At 43.1% G+C, this 25,382-nt stretch overlaps 1 protein-coding gene across 1 annotated transcript in view; it reads right to left on the bottom strand.

Annotated features, from left to right (window-relative positions):
* PKP2 (plakophilin 2) overlaps nucleotides 1-25,382 on the bottom strand; it is a 56,958-nt gene that overhangs the window by 18,014 nt on the left and 13,562 nt on the right. The window contains exons 2-7 of the mRNA XM_072145038.1: nucleotides 17,620-17,720; nucleotides 14,966-15,660; nucleotides 14,719-14,884; nucleotides 13,809-14,016; nucleotides 8,353-8,530; nucleotides 920-1,037 (exon numbers count right to left, since the gene is read on the bottom strand). Coding sequence (XP_072001139.1) covers nucleotides 920-1,037; nucleotides 8,353-8,530; nucleotides 13,809-14,016; nucleotides 14,719-14,884; nucleotides 14,966-15,660; nucleotides 17,620-17,720 — 1,466 coding nt within the window. The remainder of the gene's footprint in view (nucleotides 1-919; nucleotides 1,038-8,352; nucleotides 8,531-13,808; nucleotides 14,017-14,718; nucleotides 14,885-14,965; nucleotides 15,661-17,619; nucleotides 17,721-25,382) is intronic.

Raw genomic sequence — 25,382 nt, 5'->3', positions numbered from 1 at the left:
GGCCGTGACAGAGACAGACAGACAGGCCGTGACAGGGACAGACAGACAGGCCGTGACAGGGACAGACAGGCCGTGACAGGGACAGACAGGCCGTGACAGAGACAGACAGGCCGTGACAGAGACAGACAGGCCGTGACAGAGACAGATAGGCCGTGACAGAGACAGATAGGCCGTGACAGAGACAGATAGGCCGTGACAGAGACAGACAGACCGGCCGTGACAGGGACAGACAGGCCGTGACAGGGACAGACAGGCCGTGACAGGGACAGACAGGCCGTGACAGGGACAGACAGGCCGTGACAGAGACAGACAGGCCGTGACAGAGACAGACAGGCCGTGACAGAGACAGACAGGCCGTGACAGAGACAGATAGGCCGTGACAGAGACAGACAGGCCGTGACAGGGACAGACAGACAGACAGGCCGTGACAGAGACAGACAGGCCGTGACAGAGACAGACAGGCCGTGACAGAGACAGACAGACAGGCCGTGACAGAGACAGACAAACAGGCCGTGACAGAGACAGACAAACAGGCCGTGACAGAGACAGACAAACAGGCCGTGACAGAGACAGACAAACAGGCCGTGACAGAGACAGACAGGCCGTGACAGGGACAGACAGACAGGCCGTGACAGAGACAGACAGACAGGCCGTGACAGAGACAGACAGACAGGCCGTGACAGGGACAGACAGACAGGCCGTGACAGAGACAGACAAACAGGCCGTGACAGAGACAGACAGGCCGTGACAGGGACAGACAGACAGGCCGTGACAGAGACAGACAGACAGGCCGTGACAGAGACAGACAGACAGGCCGTGACAGGGACAGACAGACAGGCCGTGACAGAGATAGACAGACTGGGCGTGACTGGGGCGCTACAGCTAGTAATAAATATAATACTACACCAAAACAACTCACCCGGTCATCCGGCTTGTAATCCGCAACACTGCGACTGATGTAATAGACCAGAGCGTCAATCAGTCCCTCACATTCGCGCAACGACTTCCGGCCCTCCGGACCCGCAGAACTCATATTCCTGTCACAGGAGAACATAACCTTGAGGTATAATAGTAGTTATATTCTTGTACATAGGGGGCAGTATTATAGTAGTTATATTCCTGTACATAGGGGGCAGTATTATAGTAGTTATATTCTTGTACATAGGGGGCAGTATTATAGTAGTTATATTCCTGTACATAGGGGGCAGTATTATAGTAGTTATATTCCTGTACATAGGGGGCAGTATTATAGTAGTTATATTCCTGTACATAGGAGGCAGTATTATAGTAGTTATATTCCTGTACATAGGGGGCAGTATTATAGTAGTTATATTCTTGTACATAGGGGGCAGTATTATAGTAGTTATATTCTTGTACATAGGGGGGAGTATTATAGTAGTTATATTCTTGTACATAGGGGGCAGTATTATAGTAGTTATATTCCTGTACATAGGGGGCAGTATTATAGTAGTTATATTCCTGTACATAGGGGGCAGTATTATAGTAGGTATATTCTTGTACATAGGGGGCAGTATTATAGTAGTTATATTCTTGTACATAGGGGCAGTATTATAGTAGTTATATTCCTGTACATAGGGGACAGTATTATAGTAGTTATATTCTTGTACATAGGGGGCAGTATTATAGTAGTTATATTCTTGTACATAGGGGGCAGTATTATAGTAGTTATATTCTTGTACATAGGGGGCAGTATTATAGTAGTTATATTCTTGTACATAGGGGGCAGTATTATAGTAGTTATATTCTTGTACATAGGGGGCAGTATTATAGTAGTTATATTCTTGTACATAGGGGGCAGTATTATAGTAGTTATATTCTTGTACATAGGGGGCAGTATTATAGTAGTTATATTCTTGTACATAGAGGGCAGTATTATAGTAGTTATATTCTTGTACATAGGGGGCAGTATTATAGTAGTTATATTCTTGTACATAGGGGGCAGTATTATAGTAGTTATATTCCTGTACATAGGGGGCATTATTATAGTAGTTATATTCTTGTACATAGGGGCAGTATTATAGTAGTTATATTCCTGTACATAGGGGGCAGTATTATAGTAGTAATATTCTTGTACATAGGGGGCAGTATTATAGTAGTTATATCCCTGTACATAGGGGGCAGTATTATAGTAGTTATATCCCTGTACATAGGGGGCAGTATTATAGTAGTTATATCCCTGTACATAGGGGGCAGTATTATAGTAGTTATATTCCTGTACATAGGGAGCAGTATTATAGTAGTTATATTCCTGTACATAGGGGACAGTATTATAGTAGTTATATTCCTGTACATAGGGGGCAGTATTATAGTAGTTATATTCCTGTACATAGGGGACAGTATTATACTAGTTATATTCCTGTACATAGGGGACAGTATTATATTAGTTATAATCCTGTACATAGGGAACAGTATTATAGTAGTTATATTCCTGTACATAGGGGGCAGTATTATAGTAGTTATATCCCTGTACATAGGGGGCAGTATTATAGTAGTTATATCCCTGTACATAGGGGGCAGTATTATAGTAGTTATATCCCTGTACATAGGGGGCAGTATTATAGTAGTTATATTCCTGTACATAGGGGGCAGTATTATAGTAGTTATATTCTTGTACATAGGGGGCAGTATTATAGTAGTTATATTCCTGTACATAGGGGGCAGTATTATAGTAGTTATATTCCTGTACATAGGGGACAGTATTATAGTAGTTATATTCCTGTACATAGGGGCAGTATTATAGTAGTTATATTCCTGTACATAGGGGACAGTATTATAGTAGTTATATTCCTGTACATAGGGGACAGTATTATAGTAGTTATATTCCTGTACATAGGGGGCAGTATTATAGTAGTTATATCCCTGTACATAGGGGGCAGTATTATAGTAGTTATATTCCTGTACATAGGGGCAGTATTATAGTAGTTATATTCCTGTACATAGGGGGCAGTATTATAGTAGTTATATCCCTGTACATAGGGGGCAGTATTATAGTAGTTATATCCCTGTACATAGGGGGCAGTATTATAGTAGTTATATCCCTGTACATAGGGGGCAGTATTATAGTAGTTATATTCCTGTACATAGGGGGCAGTATTATAGTAGTTATATTCTTGTACATAGGGGGCAGTATTATAGTAGTTATATTCCTGTACATAGGGGGCAGTATTATAGTAGTTATATTCCTGTACATAGGGGACAGTATTATAGTAGTTATATTCCTGTACATAGGGGCAGTATTATAGTAGTTATATTCCTGTACATAGGGGACAGTATTATAGTAGTTATATTCCTGTACATAGGGGACAGTATTATAGTAGTTATATTCCTGTACATAGGGGGCAGTATTATAGTAGTTATATTCCTGAACATAGGGGACAGTATTATAGTAGTTATATTCCTGTACATAGGGGACAGTATTATAGTAGTTATATTCCTGAACATAGGGGACAGTATTATAGTAGTTATATTCCTGTACATAGGGGGCAGTATTATAGTAGTTATATTCTTGTACATAGGGAGCAGTATTATAGTAGTTATATTCTTGTACATAGGGGGCAGTATTATAGTAGTTATATTCTTGTACATAGGGGGCAGTATTATAGTAGTTATATTCCTGTACATAGGGGACAGTATTATAGTAGTTATATTCCTGTACATAGGGGGCAGTATTATAGTAGTTATATTCTTGTACATAGGAGGCAGTATTATAGTAGTTATATTCTTGTACATAGGGGGCAGTATTATAGTAGTTATATTCTTGTACATAGGGGGCAGTATTATAGTAGTTATATTCCTGTACATAGGGGGCAGTATTATAGTAGTTATATTCTTGTACATAGGGGCAGTATTATACTAGTTATATTCCTGTACATAGGGGACAGTATTATAGTAGTTATAATCCTGTACATAGGGGACAGTATTATAGTAGTTATATTCCTGTACATAGGGGGCAGTATTATAGTAGTTATATTCTTGTACATAGGGGGCAGTGTTATAGTAGTTATATTCTTGTACACAGGGGGCAGTATTATACTAGTTATATTCTTGTACATAGAGGACAGTATTATAGTAGTTATATTCTTGTACATAGGGGACAGTATTATAGTAGTTATATTCTTGTACATAGGGGGCAGTATTATAGTAGTTATATCCCTGTACATAGGGGGCAGTATTATAGTAGTTATATCCCTGTACATAGGGGGCAGTATTATAGTAGTTATATTCTTGTACATAGGGGGCAGTATTATAGTAGTTATATTCTTGTACATAGGGGGCAGTATTATAGTAGTAATATTCTTGGACATCCTATGTATATGCAGTACACATGTAATAACACTATAATGTGGTCTTGCTGTGTGTAACCTCTAGTGATGGTCATTGCTGATGTCCTATCACACTGGAACGTTCTCTTCCTCTCTGTTCTTTATGTTGTTGGATTTTAAAGTATCCATTGTTCTTAAAAGTAACACCCACACAGGAACACTTCCCTAAGATAAATATCCCTTTAAGTCCTCTGTCAAGTTCTTCAATTACCCCCACCCCCCACCATTGTCCCATCTCCAGCTATTGACTAACTGGAATCTGCAAATTCCTCCATCCATCAATTATCTGGACATTCTCCATCCTGACCCTGGGAAAGGTCACCCCCCCCATCACTCCAGATTTATGGCGACCCCCATCCATTAGGGGATGTTATGGGGCCAACACCAGAATTTTTGGGATTTTTGTCATCTTAAACTGTAATGATAAGATAATGGATTCAGAGACCATTACAGGTTCAGGTTCCACAAGAGATCAGAAGCCTCCGACAAGCAACTCCAACTCTCATCATAAAAGAGAAGAGCGGAGACTATTATACAGGACACACACAGGCGGGAACATACTGCTATACTGTACTACATACTCGGGGGCAGTGTTATAGTAGTTATATTCCTGTACATAGGGGGCAGTATTATAGTAGTTATATTCCTGTACATAGGGGGCAGTATTATAGTAGTTATATTCTTGTACATAGGGGGCAGTATTATAGTAGTTATATTCTTGTACATAGGGGGCAGTATTATAGTAGTTATATTCTTGTACATAGGGGGCAGTATTATAGTAGTTATATTCTTGCACATAGGGGCAGTATTATAGTAGTTATATTCTTGTACATAGGGGACACTATTATAGTAGTTATATTCTTGTACATAGGGGCAGTATTATAGTAGTTATATTCCTGTACATAGGGGGCAGTATTATAGTAGTTATATTCCTGTACATAGGGGGCAGTATTATAGTAGTTATATTCCTGTACATAGGGGGCAGTATTATAGTAGTTATATTCCTGTACATAGGGGGCAGTATTATAGTAGTTATATTCCTGTACATAGGGGGCAGTATTATAGTAGTTATATTCCTGTACATAGGGGGCAGTATTATAGTAGTTATATTCTTGTACATAGGGGGCAGTATTATAGTAGCTATATTCCTGTACATAGGGGGCAGTATTATAGTAATTATATTCTTGTACATAGAGGGCAGTATTATAGTAGTTATATTCCTGTACATAGGGGGCAGTATTATAGTAGTTATATTCTTGTACATAGGGGGTAGTATTATAGTAGTTATATTCTTGTACATAGGGACAGTATTATAGTAGTTATATTCCTGTACATAGGGGGCAGTATTATAGTAGTTATATTCTTGTACATAGGGGGCGGTATTATAGTAGTTATATTCTTGTACATAGGGGGCAGTATTATAGTAGTTATATTCCTGTACATAGGGGGCAGTATTATAGTAGTTATATTCTTGTACATAGGGGGCAGTATTATAGTAGTTATATTCTTGTACATAGGGGCAGTATTATAGTAGTTATATTCTTGTACATAGGAGGCAGTATTATAGTAGTTATATTCTTGTACATAGGGGGCGGTATTATAGTAGTTATATTCTTGTACATAGGGGGCAGTATTATAGTAGTTATATTCTTGTACATAGGGGGCAGTATTATAGTAGTTATATTCTTGTACATAGGGGGCAGTATTATAGTAGTTATATTCTTGTACATAGGGGGCAGTATTATAGTAGTTATATTCCTGTACATAGGGGGCAGTATTATAGTAGTTATATTCCTGTACATAGGGGGCAGTATTATAGTAGTTATATTCCTGTACATAGGGGGCAGTATTATAGTAGTTATATTCCTGTACATAGGGGGCAGTATTATAGTAGTTATATTCTGGGTCTGGGATGTCCCTGTCGCTTGTTAGTAACCTGCTCACCTGTCTGGTAACAGACGCCCTATGACCTCACAGGTTTCCGGTCACATTCCTGTGGCGGATCAAAGTGTAATAATAAATATCCTGCACGGATTCTCACACGGTAATTATGGAGTTACTCTTCACTGCACTCACCCTACTATAAATACTACAGCGGATTGGGCTGAGTCGCCTTTAAAATCATAGGAAACACTGATCATCGTCTTTATAGGCACAAGTGGTAGAATCCAGTATGTGGTGAGGATTTAGAGAGATTTCATTGGATTTACAAGTCTTAATCTCCTTTATGAGGAGCTTTCCATTTCCCTACAGCACCCCCAGAGGAGGATTGAGGTATTACATAGCTTTTTTAAAAATTTAATCTATATTGTGTTCTGTGTAATGTATATCCACTCTATGGGTCTTCAGTTATCCTACAGCACCCCCACAGGAAGGAAATGGTATTACACTGCTCTTACTAAAATCGTTCAGAGGGAGACCTCCCTGGTGATGTGACAGCTGCTTACTCACAGCAGCATGAATTTTTAATACTTTATTGTCTAAACCATAAGAGCAGGTTCTGCCTCAAGGAGTGGGGCGACTATTCGGAGGGGGCATTTGTTGACAGATCAAAAGTTGAGTTTGATACAAGGTAAATGCTAAGAGAATAAAACTCATATTTTATTGATGTAGCAAAACTCAGAGTGTGTGGGTGACAGAGCACCAGAGGCAGAGTGCACCAACAGTCATGGAAAACCGAAAAACGTCCTAGACCGATGGGCGGAGACTCGTGAGATCATTGAACAATTACACCCCCCACGAATGTGAGGACCCTCCATATTTTAATGGGTTAGAAATAGTCCAAGGCCATCGAGAGAGTTTGTTTTACTCCGGGATGTAAAAACATTTGTAATATTTTCATAAATAACAAATTTAAAAGAATCTCCATGGCAACAGACTACAAACAAACCACATGTAGTCAGACACTTAAGTTCCATCTACTCTACTCTGTCTGGGGGAAAAAAGTGTGGAGAAGGATTATCAAAAAGAAGAATATTGAACCCCCCCCCCCCATATATCAAGATAAAACAATATCGAAATAGACATTGTAGATATGTGCTGCCTCTCGACTTAAAGGAGGGCGCCACCTATAGGCAGATTCTAATATATAGAGAGATATACCTTCCCACTAGGAGTGTAAGATGGGGGAAGGAAATTAAGGAAGCACATACCGCAGAGTCAGATTTTATACTTTGTGATCACATCGTTCTGCAAAGGTGCTGTGTACACAAAACGGGTGAAGGGTTTTTAAAAAAAATTTTTTGATCAAGTTTATTTGCAGAACGTCTGCACTCGCTATTTTGAAAGCCTGGAAGCAAAATAATTTGCAGAAATATACACGCCCTGATTAGTTGCCCCCAGCACCCCCCCCCCAAGCTCCCTCTGCTTTATCCCGTGGTATAAATTCCGTTCTTTCAGGCTGCGTCGTCTGTGGATTTTTTAATTGTCTGTGCCTCAAAAGTCAATTGTGACCAAACAAGGGCGCCCTGCCAGATCTGCCAACCTGATTTACAGGAAAGGCCGGGCCGCCCGGTCCAGCAACACAAAATGTCTGTGCCCCTTCACCCCCGGGAAAGAATAAAAAGCCATTTATCAGCTTCTTCTATTGATTGACGGATTAATCTGCAGAGAAAGTTTTGTCTGTAGATGTCACACGCCGCACCCCAAGATGGGGCACTAAGCCAAGGGAAGGGCTGGGATGGGTTCAGGCAAGAGGCTGGCACAGAAATATCTATCACTTTTCTATCTCCAATCTAAAATCGAGCAATATATCTATCTGTGGATGCTTGGAGGAGAGATAGTTTAGCTCCACCCCCTCCAAGCCCTGCCCCTGCGGAGCCACTAAGAGCTAAATATCTATTACTTTGGTTTATGTTGTTGGTTGAACGCCCCTACACCAAGCTCTCTCTACACCAAGTAACAGCAGAAATCGGCAGAATATATTGGGGCACTTTTTTACAGACAATAAAAGTTTCAGAACTTCTGCCCCTGCGAGCGGTGCATAAAGCTTGGTGTATCATATCCTCACCTGAGGCAGCCAGTCGCATTGTAGAATATATCTGTGTCAGCCATAAGCTCATTTTTGGAGTATTCTCCATCTTTCCATCCGGAACCTGGGATGATGATGTTATTGGTCAAGGTCTGCAGAGCATCTCGGATTAGCATGACCTTCAGCTGATCATTGGAGGATAAGTTCCACATTAATCCTGCAATATCAAAAGAAACCATGTTAGATGAATAACAGAACATAATGATCACATTAATAACCCCGGGTGGTGGTGTATAATGTGTATGTAGTGATCTCCCCCTAGTGGTGGTGTATAATCTGTATGTAGTGATATTACCCCTAGTGGTGGTGTATAATCTGTATGTAGTGAGCTCCCCCTAGTGGTGGTGTATAATCTGTATGTAGTGATCTCCCCCTAGTGGTGGTGTATAATGTGTATGTAGTGAGCTCCCCCTAGTGGTGGTGTATAATGTGTATGTAGTGATCTCCTCCTAGTGGTGGTGTATAATGTGTATGCAGTGATCTCCTCCTAGTGGTGGTGTATAATGTGTATGTAGTGAGCTCCCCCTAGTGGTGGTGTATAATCTGTATGTAGTGATCTCCTCCTAGTGGTGGTGTATAATCTGTATGTAGTGATCTCCCCCTAGTGGTTGTGTATAATCTGTATGTAGTGATCTCCTCCTAGTGGTGGTGTATAATGTGTATGTAGTGATCTCCTCCTAGTGGTGATGTATAATGTGTATGTAGTGATCTCCTCCTAGTGGTGGTGTATAGTGTGTATGTAGTGGGCTCCCCCTAGTGGTGGTGTATAATGTGTATGTAGTGATCTCCTCCTAGTGGTGGTGTATAATCTGTATGTAGTGATCTCCCCCTAGTGGTGGTGTATAATGTGGATGTAGTGATCTCCCCCTAGTGGTGGTGTATAATCTGTATGTAGTGAGCTCCTCCTAGTGGTGGTGTATAATCTGTATGTAATGAGCTCCCCCTAGTGGTGGTGTATAATGTGTATGTAGTGATCTCCCCCTAGTGGTGGTGTATAATGTGCATGTAGTGAGCTCCCCCTAGTGGTGGTGTATAATGTGTATGTAGTGATCTCCTCCTAGTGGTGGTGTATAATGTGTATGTAGTGATCTCCCCCTAGTGGTGGTGTATAATCTGTATGTAGTGATCTCCCCCTAGTGGTGGTGTATAATCTGTATGTAGTGATCTCCCCCTAGTGGTGGTGTATAATCTGTATGTAGTGATCTCCCCCTAGTGGTGGTGTATAATCTGTATGTAGTGATCTCCCCCTAGTGGTGGTGTATAATGTGTATGTAGTGATCTCCTCCTAGTGGTGGTGTATAATGTGTATGTAGTGATCTCCTCCTAGTGGTGGTGTATAATCTGTATGTAGTGAGCTCCCCCTAGTGGTGGTGTATAATCTGTATGTAGTTAGCTCCCCCTAGTGGTGGTGTATAATGTGTATGTAGTGATCTCCCCCTAGTGGTGGTGTATAATGTGTATGTAGTGATCTCCCCCTAGTGGTGGTGTATAATGTGTATGTAGTGATCTCCCCCTAGTGGTGGTGTATAATGTGTATGTAGTGATCTCCTCCTAGTGGTGGTGTATAATCGGTATGTAGTGAGCTCCTCCTAGTGGTGGTGTATAGTCTGTATGTAGTGATATTACCCCTAGTGGTGGTGTATAATCTGTATTTAGTGATCTCCCCCTAGTGGTGGTGTATAATCTGTATGCAGTGATCTCCTCCTAGTGGTGGTGTATAATCTGTATGCAGTGATCTCCTCCTAGTGGTCGTGTATAATGTGTATGTAGTGATCTCCTCCTAGTGGTGGTGTATAATCTGTATGTAGTGATCTCCTCCTAGTGGTGGTGTATAATCGGTATGTAGTGATCTCCTCCTAGTGGTGGTGTATAATCGGTATGTAGTGAGCTCCTCCTAGTGGTGGTGTATAGTCTGTATGTAGTGATATTACCCCTAGTGGTGGTGTATAATGTGTATGTAGTGATCTCCTCCTAGTGGTGGTGTATAATCTGTATTTAGTGATCTCCCCCTAGTGGTGGTGTATAATCTGTATGCAGTGATCTCCTCCTAGTGGTGGTGTATAATCTGTATGCAGTGATCTCCTCCTAGCGGTGGTGTATAATGTCTATGTAGTGATCTCCTCCTAGTGGTGGTGTATGATCTGTATGTAGTGATCTCCCCCTAGTGGTGGTGTATAATCTGTATGTAGTGATCTCCCCCTAGTGGTGGTGTATAATGTGTATGTAGTGATCTCCCCCTAGTGGTGGTGTATAATCTGTATGTAGTGAGCTCCCCCTAGTGGTGGTGTATAATGTGTATGTAGTGATCTCCTCCTAGTGGTGGTGTATAATCAGTATGTAGTGATCTCCCCCTAGTGGTGGTGTATAATCTGTATGTAGTGATCTCCTCCTAGTGGTGGTGTATAATGTGTATGTAGTGATCTCCTCCTAGTGGTGGTGTATAATCTGTATGTAGTGATCTCCCCCTAGTGGTGGTGTATAATGTGTATGTAGTGATCTCCTCCTAGTGGTGGTGTATAATCTGTATGTAGTGATCTCCCCCTAGTGGTGGTGTATAATCTGTATGCAGTGATCTCCCCCTAGTGGTGGTGTATAATCTGTATGCAGTGATCTCCCCCTAGTGGTGGTGTATAATCTGTATGTAGTGATCTCCCCCTAGTGGTGGTGTATAATCTGTATGTAGTGATCTCCCCCTAGTGGTGGTGTATAATCTGTATGTAGTGATCTCCCCCTAATGGTGGTGTATAATCTGTATGTAGTGATCTCCTCCTAGTGGTGGTGTATAATGTGTATGTAGTGATCTCCTCCTAGTGGTGGTGTATAATCTGTATGTAGTGATCTCCTCCTAGTGGTGGTGTATAATGTGTATGTAGTGATCTCCTCCTAGTGGTGGTGTATAATCTGTATGTAGTGATCTCCCCCTAATGGTGGTGTATAATCTGTATGTAGTGATCTCCTCCTAGTGGTGGTGTATAATCTGTATGTAGTGATCTCCTCCTAGTGGTGGTGTATAATCTGTATGTAGTGATCTCCCCCTAGTGGTGGTGTATAATCTGTATGTAGTGATCTCCCCCTAGTGGTGGTGTATAATCTGTATGTAGTGATCTCCCCCTAGTGGTGGTGTATAATCTGTATGTAGTGATCTCCCCCTAGTGGTGGTGTATAATGTGTATGTAGTGATCTCCTCCTAGTGGTGGTGTATAATCTGTATGTAGTGATCTCCCCCTAGTGGTGGTGTATAATGTGTATGCAGTGATCTCCTCCTAGTGGTGGTGTATAATCTGTATGCAGTGATCTCCTCCTAGTGGAGATGTATAATCTGTATGTAGTGATCTCCCCCTAGTGGTGGTGTATAATGTGTATGCAGTGATCTCCCCCTAGTGGTGGTGTATAATGTGTATGCAGTGATCTCCCCCTAGTGGTGGTGTATAATCTGTATGCAGTGATCTCCCCCTAGTGGTGGTGTATAATCTGTATGCAGTGATCTCCCCCTAGTGGTGGTGTATAATCTGTATGTAGTGATCTCCCCCTAGTGGTGGTGTATAATCTGTATGTAGTGATCTCCCCCTAGTGGTGGTGTATAATCTGTATGTAGTGATCTCCCCCTAGTGGTGGTGTATAATCTGTATGTAGTGATCTCCTCCTAGTGGTGGTGTATAATCTGTATGTAGTGATCTCCTCCTAGTGGTGGTGTATAATCTGTATGTAGTGATCTCCCCCTAGTGGTGGTGTATAATCTGTATGTAGTGATCTCCCCCTAGTGGTGGTGTATAATCTGTATGTAGTGATCTCCCCCTAGAGGTGGTGTATAATCTGTATGTAGTGATCTCCCCCTAGTGGTGGTGTATAATCTGTATGTAGTGATCTCCCCCTAGTGGTGGTGTATAATGTGTATGCAGTGATCTCCTCCTAGTGGTGGTGTATAATCTGTATGCAGTGATCTCCTCCTAGTGGAGATGTATAATCTGTATGTAGTGATCTCCCCCTGGTGGTGGTGTATAATGTGTATGTAGTGATCTCCCCCTAGTGGTGGTGTATAATCTGTATGTAGTGATCTCCCCCTAGTGGTGGTGTATAATCTGTATGTAGTGATCTCCTCCTAGTGGTGGTGTATAATCTGTATGTAGTGATCTCCTCCTAGTGGTGGTGTATAATCTGTATGTAGTGATCTCCTCCTAGTGGTGGTGTATAATCTGTATGTAGTGATCTCCTCCTAGTGGTGGTGTATAATCTGTATGTAGTGATCTCCCCCTAGTGGTGGTGTATAATCTGTATGTAGTGAGCTCCCCCTAGTGGTGGTGTATAATGTGTATGTAGTGATCTCCCCCTAGTGGTGGTGTGTAATGTGTATGTAGTGATCTCCTCCTAGTGGTGGTGTATAATCTGTATGTAGTGATCTCCCCCTAGTGGTGGTGTGTAATGTGTATGTAGTGATCTCCTCCTAGTGGTGGTGTATAATCTGTATGTAGTGATCTCCCCCTAGTGGTGGTGTATAATCTGTATGTAGTGATCTCCCCCTAGTGGTGGTGTATAATCTGTATGTAGTGATCTCCCCCTAGTGGTGGTGTATAATCTGTATGTAGTGATCTCCCCCTAGTGGTGGTGTACAATGTGTATGTAGTGATCTCCCCCTAGTGGTGGTGTACAATGTGTATGTAGTGATCTCCCCCTAGTGGTGGTGTACAATGTGTATGTAGTGATCTCCCCCTAGTGGTGGTGTATAATGTGTATGTAGTGATCCCCCCCCTAGTGGTTGTGTATAATCAGTATGTAGTGATCTCCCCCTAGTGGTGGTGTATAATCTGTATGTAGTGATCTCCCCCTAGTGGTGGTGTATAATCTGTATGTAGTGATCTCCCCCTAGTGGTGGTGTATAGTATGTATGTAGTGAGCTCCCCCTAGTGGTGGTGTATAATCTGTATGTAGTGATCTCCCCCTAGTGGTGGTGTATAGTATGTATGTAGTGAGCTCCCCCTAGTGGTGGTGTATAGTATGTATGTAGTGAGCTCCCTCTAGTGGTGGCAGCAGGCATGCTATAACAATCTCTTTCCTCTGTGTACTTGTCCCTTGTGTGACATCTCTCTGCGGCTGATGACATTGTCGTCTTTTGTGTGTGTAGAGCCAGGACAAGCCCTTCTCCTCTGCAGGATGTCGCTGTTACATTGTACCGGCAGCTCCTGCACATGAGTCATCACAATCTCAAGACCTTAGAATTTTAAGCCCTTAGTCCCCCCGCGGCTATCCGTGAGAACTCCTCTCTCGATAGAAGCGTCTCGCCCAAGAACGCGGAATATAGAACGTATCAAATGTGATTTCCTAGTAATTCGAACCGGAGAATCCGCCCCATCGCCCTTCCTCCACCTTCCTCCATTAATGGACACAACATAGTAGCAGTATTTGAATATGATATGGCGGTATTACACATTCATCCTCACCTGTGATCTGCTTCTTGATCTCCAGGTCTTTGCTCTCCTTCAGGAGGCTCAGGAGGACGGGCATTGCCCGCTGCTCGCACACCTCCAGCTTGTTGTCATTGTCCTCATACACCAGGTTGCGGAGCGCGGCGCAGGCGGCGCGCTGAACGTCTGTATTGTTGCTGTTCAGGAGCTGGATCAACTTAGGAATGGCACCCAGAGTGTACACCTGCGAAATACAGGATCGGTCAGAGGGGCGGGGCCAAGAGCAGCCATAAAAAACACACTTTTTTCCCTTAAATATTCTAGTTTTCACATTGAAATCATCAGTGATCGGGGCGATTGGCGCAGAAACCAGGTCTTTCATTTCCCCACAGTGACACCGCAGATTGAATAAAGTATTGCACCCTTATCATAGAAATCAATGAGCTCTCAGAAGTGTTGGGTCCTCCAAAAAAGGGAATTGTCTTGTGTAGTTCTCTTATATATGGCTAATAAACTGGAGAGACAACAACGCGCCCGTCATGGTCAATACACTCCACCCCCCCACCCCCCACCCCGCACCAGCTGACCTCTCTTCACAATGTTTTGGGATTATTTTTCTAAATTCCAGAAGGGATTACAGGCAGCTCCCTGACCAAATAACCGCTGGCCCCCTCCTAGAGATATAGTCCTTGTGTGAAATTCCAGTCGTCCTATCAAACTCGATCACAAGACTCTCACAGAGACAGAGGGAGGATAAAGTCCATGACACGACCCCCTCTAAACATCCATCCACGAGTCTATCACATATGTAAAAGTATCTAACGATCTACCAAGGAAATATACACAACCGTGGTCAGATGAAGAACAGAACATGCGCTGACCGGATTTCACAAACCCAGCATGATGCAAGGAGTCCCTTCTTCCCTGCGGTGGTGAGAAGACTTACCCTTCTTCTGGACTCCGTTTTCTGGAAGCATTCGTGCTGTATGTAGCTAGCTGCTGCAGCCTGCCAGTATGCCGTGGTGGAGTCATTCTGCAGCAGGCTCACCGCCCTCTCCAGAGTCATCGGCGCCTCTGATGTCATCTGGGTTCCTGAGGTCACCGGGCCAGAGCTGGAACACATGTAATGGCACAATAAATCGACTCATCGTTGACAAACCCTTGACCTACCTCCGTGATGAGTATGGACTTACCCAACAACTGTGCTGATGTGTGCGCCATCATGTGCCGTTATATGCCCACTGGTTGAGGCGGCCGCCATGGCAGCTGTCATGGTAGCTCGCTTTCCACCTAGGTCAAAGCCACTGGCTCCCACCGAGGGTGACTGGACGTAGTTCTTTCTGTAGGTCACAGTCCTCACGTTGCTCTGATGGGTGTCGAAGCGGTTGGATGCCATTTGGGACCTCCCTTGGCCGACGGCTCCGCTGGATTGGGTCTGGTAGTGCCTCTTGTCGAGGAGGTTATCCATACTTTGGCTGTTCCTTTGCTGGTAGTAGGGTTTGACCGGACTGGTGGGAGCGCTGGCCATGAAGACTGAATCTTGGTCGGACTGGTTGGACTTTTTGACGGTGCTTATCCGAGGTCTAGTTCCCTGGCCAAACTCTGAGCGAGAATATCGTGCAGTGGACACATTCACCGGTCTGGACACAGAATATCTCATGCTGGCGGCTGTGTTTCCCCACTGCTCGTAGCCCCCCATGGTGGCCTCCTGCTGTCTTTCGGGAGAGATATCCTTTCTCACAATTGGTCTTCTCTGTCCGGCATCCTGCTCCAAACCATAATGACTGTAAGATGAATATCCCTTGGACCATCCATTTTCCTGCACTCTCTGGCCGTACTGTGCGGGACTACCACCCCAACCATTCTCATGGACCGAGTAAGAATAGCTCTGTCAATAAAAAAAAACACATAGACAGATAAGCGACACTTGAGGATTGTGCTACCAGACTGTGAGGGCTTACAACAAGGTTGCAAGACACTCGAGGGCCAAGGGCAGGGCCGCGAGACACTCGAGGGCCAAGGGCAGGGCCGCGAGACACTCGAGGGCCAAGGGCAGGGCCGCGAGACACTCGAGGGCCAAGGGCAGGGTCGCGAGACACTCGAGGGCCAAGGGCAGGGCCGCGAGACACTCGAGGGCCAAGGGCAGGGCCGCGAGACACTCGAGGGCCAAGGGCAGGGCCGCGAGACACTCGAGGGCCAAGGGCAGGGCCGCGAGACTACTGGAGGGCCAAGGGCAGGGCCGCGAGACTACTGGAGGGCCAAGGGCAGGGCCGCGAGACTACTGGAGGGCCAAGGGCAGGGCCGCGAGACTACTGGAGGGCCAAGGGCAGGGCCGCGAGACTACTGGAGGGCCAAGGGCAGGGCCGCGAGACTACTGGAGGGCCAAGGGCAGGGCCGCGAGACTACTGGAGGGCCAAGGGCAGGGCCGCGAGACTACTGGAGGGCCAAGGGCAGGGCCGCGAGACTACTGGAGGGCCAAGGGCAGGGCCGCGAGACTACTGGAGGGCCAAGGGCAGGGCCGCGAGACACTCGAGGGCAAAGGGCAGGGCCGCGAGACACTCGAGGGCCAAGGGCAGGGCCGCGAGACACTCGAGGGCCAAGGGCAGGGCCGCGAGACACTCGAGGGCCAAGGGCAGGGCCGCGAGACACTCGAGGGCCAAGGGCAGGGCCGCGAGACACTCGAGGGCCAAGGGCAGGGCCGCGAGACTACTGGAGGGCCAAGGGCAGGGCCGCGAGACTACTGGAGGGCCAAGGGCAGGGCCGCGAGACTACTGGAGGGCCAAGGGCAGGGCCGCGAGACACTCGAGGGCCAAGGGCAGGGCCGCGAGACACTCGAGGGCCAAGGGCAGGGCCGCGAGACTACTCGAGGGCCAAGAGCAGCGCCGCGAGACTACTCGAGGGCCAAGGGCAGCGCCGCGAGACTACTCGAGGGCCAAGGGCAGCGCCGCGAGACTACTCGAGGGCCAAGGGCAGCGCCGCGAGACTACTCGAGGGCCAAGGGCAGCACCGCGAGACTACTCGAGGGCCAAGGGCAGCACCGCGGGACTACTCGAGGGCCAAGGGCAGCACCGCGAGACTACTCGAGGGCCAAGGGCAGCACCGCGAGACTACTCGAGGGCCAAGGGCAGCACCGCGAGACTACTCGAGGGCCAAGGGCAGCACCGCGGGACTACTCGAGGGCCAAGGGCAGCACCGCGGGACTACTCGAGGGCCAAGGGCAGCACCGCGGGACTACTCGAGGGCCAAGGGCAGCACCGCGGGACTACTCGAGGGCCAAGGGCAGCACCGCGAGACTACTCGAGGGCCAAGGGCAGCACCGCGAGACTACTCGAGGGCCAAGGGCAGCACCGCAAGGCACTTAAAGGGGTACAGAGTATGGGGCAGGTATGTTTGAGACTGTACTTGGAAAGGGGGACAGGACAGAGATGCCCTGACACGCAAGGGACTGCAATGCGCCATTTGAGCTGTAAACTGAGGTTGTATTTTGATAAACGCCCTGTGTTCTTCCAGTTCTCCGGGTCAGGGACATGCGGGTTGAGACGTCTCGGCCCATTTCCCTTGGTATGTAAACATTCAGAAGCCATAGGGTGTCTTAGCCTGAGGGGGAGGCCCTGCCCTAAGGTTTGTTTTCTTATATTCAGGGGCCATTGAACAAGGGACAGACAGATGAGTGATGAGATTGTCTGAGGGTTGGCTCAGGTTTCAATCACTGAAGAACATGGCTTCAGGTTGAAGAGCTGGAGGAGAACGATGAGGGCGATGATCATCCAAGCTGGATCGCTGGAATCTGACCATCCCTTTAAATCTTAGGATTAGGCTCCGTGCTGGATGCCAGGCGCTCCCTTACCTTCATGGTGTCATACTTGTTGGGAGATCTTAGGGTCTCCCTGTGCAGGGTCGAGGTGTAGGGCACCTGGTCTGGGATGCTCACGGCCCGGTGAATGGTCCCTGTCAAAAAAAAAGAGAAAAACCTTTAAGGTCCTCAGGTTCATCCTCCTAGTTACCCCTGGTCTCCAAGACAAAAATAATAACTTGGGCTACACTGTGGGAAAATCCACCCCTTTAAGAAGTATAAACAAAAACACAACAAAGTCGCCCGTAGGCGCAGGTTCAAGGTAGAATTTCTGATGTTTTTCTATGTCATGTTCTGTTGCTATGGGATACAATGCTTTTTAACTATCCATTGTGTTTTTTAATCCTAAAATTCTTCCCCCTCCTAGAAGATTATTCACTTCACACGGGAGCCACCGGCCCTTTTATTATGTAGTTGTAGCGTAACGTGATATACAGTAATAACACCGTAACACAGGAACACAGAACATCCCAAACACGACCCGGCGCAGCATCAATCACATTATTACAGATATACAGTATATACACATATACTGACCAGAGGAAGGCCTTGTATCAGGTTTCTAGTATATTCCTGTACATAGGGGGCAGTATTATAGTAGTTATATTCTTGTACATAGGAGGCAGTATTATAGTAGTTATATTCTTGTACATAGGGGCAGTATTATAGTAGTTATATTCCTGTACATAGGGGGCAGTATTATAGTAGTTATATTCTTGTACATAGGAGGCAGTATTATAGTAGTTATATTCTTGTACATAGGGGGCAGTATTATAGTAGTTATATTCCTGTACATAGGGGGCAGTATTATAGTAGTTATATTCCTGTACATAGGGGGCAGTATTATAGTAGTTATATTCCTGTACATAGGGGGCAGTATTATAGTAGTTATATTCTTGTACATAGGGGGCAGTATTATAGTAGTTATATTCCTGTACATAGGGGGCAGTATTATAGTAGTTATATTCTTGTACATAGGGGGCAGTATTATAGTAGTTATATTCCTGTACATAGGGGGCAGTATTATAGTAGTTATATTCCTGTACATAGGGGGCAGTATTATAGTAGTTATATTCCTGTACATAGGGGGCAGTATTATAGTAGTTATATTCTTGTACATAGGGGGCAGTATTATAGTAGTTATATTCTTGTACATAGGGGGCAGTATTATAGTAGTTATATTCTTGTACATAGGGGGCAGTATTATAGTAGTTATATTCTTGTACATAGGGGGCAGTATTATAGTAGTTATATTCCTGTACATAGGGGGCAGTATTATAGTAGTTATATTTTTGTACATAGGGGGCAGTATGATAGTAGTTATATTCCTGTACATAGGGGGCAGTATTATAGTAGTTATATTTTTGTACATAGGGGGCAGTATGATAGTAGTTATATTCCTGTACATAGGGGGCAGTATTATAGTAGTTATATTCCTGTACATAGGACGCAGTATTATAGTAATTATATTCTTGTACATAGGGGGCAGTATTATAGTAGTTATATTCCTGTACATAGGGGGCAGTATTATAGTAGCTATATTCTTGTACATAGGGGGCAGTATTATAGTAGTTATATTCCTGTACATAGGGGAAGTATTATAGTAGTTATATTCTTGTACATAGGGGGCAATATTATAGTAGTTATATTCCTGTACATAGGGGGCAGTATTATAGTAGTTATATTCTTGTACATAGAGGGCAGTATTATAGTAGTTATATTCTTGTACATAGGGGGCAGTATTATAGTAGTTATATTCTTGTACATAGGGGGCAGTATTATAGTAGTTATATTCTTGTACATAGGGGGCAGTATTATAGTAGTTATATTCTTGTACATAGGGGGCAGTATTATAGTAGTTATATTCTTGTACATAGGGGGCAGTATTATAGTAGTTATATTCTTGTACATAGGGGCAGTATTATAGTAGTTATATTCCTGTACATAGGGGGCAGTATTATAGTAGTTATATTCCTGTACATAGGGGGCAGTATTATAGTAGTTATATTCTTGTACATAGGGGGCAGTATTATAGTAGTTATATTCTTGTACATAGGGGGCAGTATTATAGTAGTTATATTCTTGTACATAGGGGGCAGTATTATAGTAGTTATATTCCTGTACATAGGGGGCAGTATTATAGTAGTTATATTCTTGTACATAGGGGGCAGTATTATAGTAGTTATATTCTTGTACATAGGGGGCAGTATTATAGTAGTTATATTCTTGTACATATGGGGCAGTATTATAGTAGTTATATTCTTGTACATAGGGGGCAGTATTATAGTAGTTATATTCTTGTACATAGGGGGCAGTATTATAGTAGTTATATTCTTGTACATAGGGAGCAGTATTATAGTAGTTATATTCTTGTACATAGGGGGCAGTATTATAGTAGTTATATTCTTGTACATAGGGGGCAGTATTATAGTAGTTATATTCCTGTACATAGGGGGCAGTATTATAGTAGTTATATTCTTGTACATAGGGGGCAGTATTATAGTAGTTATATTCTTGTACATAGGGGGCAGTATTGTAGTAGTTATATTCTTGTACATAGGGGGCAGTATTATAGTAGTTATATTCTTGTACATAGGGGGCAGTATTGTAGTAGTTATATTCTTGTACATAGGGGGCAGTATTATAGTAGTTATATTCTTGTACATAGGGGGCAGTATTATAGTAGTTATATTCTTGTACATAGGGGGCAGTATTATAGTAGTTATATTCCTGTACATAGGGGGCAGTATTATAGTAGTTATATTCCTGTACATAGGGGGCAGTATTATAGTAGGTATATTCTTGTACATAGGAGGCAGTATTATAGTAGTTATATTCTTGTACATAGGGGGCAGTATTATAGTAGTTATATTCTTGTACATAGGGGGCAGTATTATAGTAGTTATATTCTTGTACATATGGGGCAGTATTATAGTAGTTATATTCTTGTACATATGGGGCAGTATTATAGTAGTTATATTCTTGTACATAGGGGGCAGTATTATAGTAGTTATATTCTTGTACATAGGGGGCAGTATTATAGTAGTTATATTCTTGTACATAGGGGGCAGTATTATAGTAGTTATATTCTTGTACATAGGGAGCAGTATTATAGTAGTTATATTCTTGTACATAGGGGGCAGTATTATAGTAGTTATATTCCTGTACATAGGGGGCAGTATTATAGTAGTTATATTCCTGTACATAGGGGGCAGTATTATAGTAGTTATATTCTTGTACATAGGGGGCAGTATTATAGTAGTTATATTCTTGTACATAGGGGGCAGTATTGTAGTAGTTATATTCTTGTACATAGGGGGCAGTATTATAGTAGTTATATTCTTGTACATAGGGGGCAGTATGGTAGTAGTTATATTCTTGTACATAGGGGCAGTATTATAGTAGTTATATTCTTGTACATAGGGGGCAGTATTATAGTAGTTATATTCTTGTACATAGGGGACAGTATTATAGTAGTTATATTCCTGTACATAGGGGGCAGTATTATAGTAGTTATATTCCTGTACATAGGGGGAGTATTATAGTAGTTATATTCCTGTACATAGGGGGCAGTATTATAGTAGTTATATTCTTGTACATAGGGGGCAGTATTATAGTAGTTATATTCCTGTACATAGGGGGCAGTATTATAGTAGTTATATTCCTGTACATAGGGGGCAGTATTATAGTAGGTATATTCTTGTACATAGGGGGCAGTATTATAGTAGTTATATTCCTGTACATAGGGGCAGTATTATAGTAGTTATATTCCTATACATAGGGGCAGTATTATAGTAGTTATATTCCTGTACATAGGGGGCAGTATTATAGTAGTTATATTCCTGTACATAGGGGGAGTATTATAGTAGTTATATTCCTGTACATAGGGGGCAGTATTATAGTAGTTATATTCTTGTACATAGGGGGCAGTATTATAGTAGTTATATTCCTGTACATAGGGGGCAGTATTATAGTAGTTATATTCCTATACATAGGGGCAGTATTATAGTAGTTATATTCCTGTACATAGGGGCAGTATTATAGTAGTTATATTCCTGTACATAGGGGGCAGTATTATAGTAGTTATATTCTTGTACATAGGGGGCAGTATTATAGTAGTTATATTCTTGTACATAGGGAGCAGTATTATAGTAGTTATATTCCTGTACATAGGGGGCAGTATTATAGTAGTTATATTCTTGTACATAGGGGGCAGTATTATAGTAGTTATATTCTTGTACATAGGGGGCAGTATTATAGTAGTTATATTCTTGTACATAGGGGGTAGTATTATAGTAGTTATATTCTTGTACATAGGAGGCAGTATTATACTAGTTATATTCCTGTACATAGGGGGCAGTATTATAGTAGTTATATTCTTGTACATAGGGGGCAGTATTATAGTAGTTATATTCTTGTACATAGGGGGCAGTATTATAGTAGTTATATTCTTGTACATAGGGGGCAGTATTATAGTAGTTATATTCTTGTACATAGGGGGCAGTATTATAGTAGTTATATTCTTGTACATAGGAGGCAGTATTATAGTAGTTATATTCTTGTACATAGGGGGCAGTATTATAATAGTTATATTCTTGTACATAGGGGGCAGTATTATAGTAGTTATATTCCTGTACATAGGGGGCAGTATTATAGTAGTTATATTCCTGTACATAGGGGGCAGTATTATAGTAGTTATATTCTTGTACATAGGGGGCAGTATTATAGTAGTTTTTCTCATTCATAACATGCAGTATTATAGTAGCTCCTGTTGTATGTTTTGCATTACACATTATCCAAGCCAGAAAATCTCTTAAACACTTTATTATGACAACGTTTTTCTTGGTAATGAGTTTGCAGCATCGATCACCCACGCTGAATTTCCTCAGAAAAGATAAACTCTCGGTAAGCAGAGCAGCTATAAATATGACATAGCGGAGCTCTGGACTCGGGAGACGGAGTGGAGTTTATGTTAGTGTAATATTACCTGATACAGATATTTGTAGAGGGATTTACTACTAGACGACAATCTCGCACAAGGCTTAGTAGTCAGAGATGTTTATCGCCTGCCGCCTCATATATCCCTGTCACCCATAGTATTTACCAATCATTGATGAATACGATCCTCCGCCATTGTGTAAGGTCATTATGATATAATAATAGGGACCGGATATGAGTGTAATACAAATAGCTGCTACGTAACACAAGAACGAGTTCACACTACAACAATGAGGAGGCTACTACAAAGGGATAGGCGTTACCCGTCCTGCCATGTGGTGCAGAGTACCGGCCCAGATACCGGTTATTATGTAATAGTGAGCTCACTTATAATAAGCCTAATAAGCAGAACCACATTCATCTGTGGTCCTATCACTAACCTGACCAACAGACCCATGTCTAGATGTCTTCTTGTGAGCTGATCTCTAACAAACGCAGATTTTATTTTATACCGCCACCCGGAATCTCAAAAACCAATAGACCAAGACATAGGTGGACTGGGTGAGGTAGCTGAAGGCCAAAGATGCTAGAGGTTGTCCAAGAGCATTGGTGTATGTGATGTCCACATGGCCAGACACGGGGATAAGGTGCCACCACCATGTATCTCTAGAAAGTCATAAAGTTGTCTATTGGGGGTTACATGAACCCACCAATTTAAGTTGGATTGGTGGACCACTGGGGGAAGGATAGTTTGGGCCAGTTGTATCCTAACACACCAAGCTTCTTCATCTTGTATAGATAATCCACCGGAGTTAGAGGACAAATCAATGCTTGGCCAAGTAGAGTCCATGTTTTTATGGGGATGTTAGGTGGAAGAACAGTCGGAAAGCTATGTCTTAAGCATGGCCGACCTTAGTTGGGGTGACGTTCAATGATGGTTGTACAAGCCCGAGTGAACAAGTCCTCGGAAATCCAGACTCTTGGTTCCATGATTAAGAATAATGCATCTCGGTGGGAATGATTAGTAGGGGAATGGGTGGCAGGATCCAGATTCCGAGGACGTGTTTGCTCTGGGATTTTCAACCATCATAGTTGTCTATCAACTCAACTCAAGGTTGGCCATTCTTAAAAAAATAGCTGGACAATCACTGTTCCACCCAAATGTCTACGAAAAACTTAATTTAAGTTGGATAGGTGGACCACTGGGGGAAGGATAGTTTTGGCCAGTTGTATTCTAACACACCAAGCTTCGTGAATTTGTATAGATAAGCAACCGGAGTTAGAGAACACATGAATACTTGGCCAAGTAGAGTCCATGTTTTTATGGGGATGTTAGGTGGAAGAACAGTCGGAAAGCTATGTCTTAAGCATGGCCAACCTTAGTTGGATTGAAGTTCAATGATGGTTGTACAAGCCCGAGTGAACAAGTCCTCGGAAATCCAGACTCTTGTTTCCATGATTAAGAATAATGCATCTTGGTGGGAATGATTAGTAGGGGAATGGGTGGCAGGATCCAGATTCCGAGGACGTGTTCACTCTGGGATTTTCAACCATCATAGTTGACTACCAACTCAACTCAAGGTTGGCCATTCTTAAAAAAAATAGCTGGACAATCGCTGTTCCACCCAAATGTCTCCGTAAGAACTTAACTTACCACTTGGCCAAGCATGCATATGTTCTCGAACTCTGATGTCCTTGGAATCTGGACTCTTCTCATCATGATCGTACGTGATGCCAGGAATCCAGGTTTGGGGGCAGTGTACAGACTGGGAAATATTACAGTTATTTGGTTCATATTTTATGAAATAAAAAATACTGTGTGGGGGGGTCCTACCATTAATTTCATCCTCGTAGTGTCCACCCTACACCCACAGGACCATATATCTTCTCATCTGCCACTATTGGATGATCTCCAGCACAAGGCTCCAATGTAAATATATAGGTTATATCCTGTATACAACCATCAATCTTCCCGTAGCCTGATAAGACTTTAACAGAACCGTAAAGTACAGCCGTGCCAAAGTCACGTAGAAGAAAAACATTCCTGGGTTGTATACATTTTTTTTTATAAAACCAGTTCGACAGAGTGAGTAATTTCCACCTAAAATGTGACTCATCTCGTGTGTAGGGGCAGAATCAATTAAGGTTTTTTAAAAAAAACTAAATAGGCATTATATGAATGTCGGTTGAATCCGCTGACTATGACGTGACTAGCCAATCTAATTAAGGTAACATCCAGGGCCGGCGCTATGGGTAGGCAAAGGTGGCAATTGCCCAGGGCCCCTGGGAGAAAGGGGAGAATCTCTTCTTTCAAATGAATCTTGAATTTTGTTTCTAGGTGCTATGGATCCAGAGATATTCAGGTTTAAAGTGAGAATATCAGGTGCCATTTTTATATATAAATATCACTTCCGACGGCAGTTTAACAGTTAATATCTCAGTTTTTCTGCATTTTAGAAACACAAATTTAGATTCATATAAAAGAGGAGACTCTCTTCTTTCATAGGAAAAAAGAAGTGAGGTTCTATGAGTCACAGAACCAGAGATACAGCCCCCTGAAATGTCTCCCCCATCTCCAGATTCTTAGCCATCAGGATACAGGGAGCATTTGCTGCACACAGGAGCTGCTGCACCTCACAGATAATGGAAATATTCACTTTATATGTTACTAGTACTACATTCTGAGAAGGGATAATATCAACTAATACTCATGTTTTTAACCCTTCTCTATGCAAATCTAAGAACACACTTTGGGCCACATGTATCAATAGTTTTTTTCTGTTGTTTTTGCGCCTTTTCATTCAGGCGCACCATTTTTT

Source organism: Engystomops pustulosus, chromosome 4, assembly GCF_040894005.1.
Source record: "Engystomops pustulosus chromosome 4, aEngPut4.maternal, whole genome shotgun sequence".
In the NCBI taxonomy this organism is placed as follows: Eukaryota; Metazoa; Chordata; class Amphibia; order Anura; family Leptodactylidae; genus Engystomops; species Engystomops pustulosus.
Note: the sequence above shows the minus strand (reverse complement) of the source record. Positions and strands in the feature narration are given on the sequence as shown.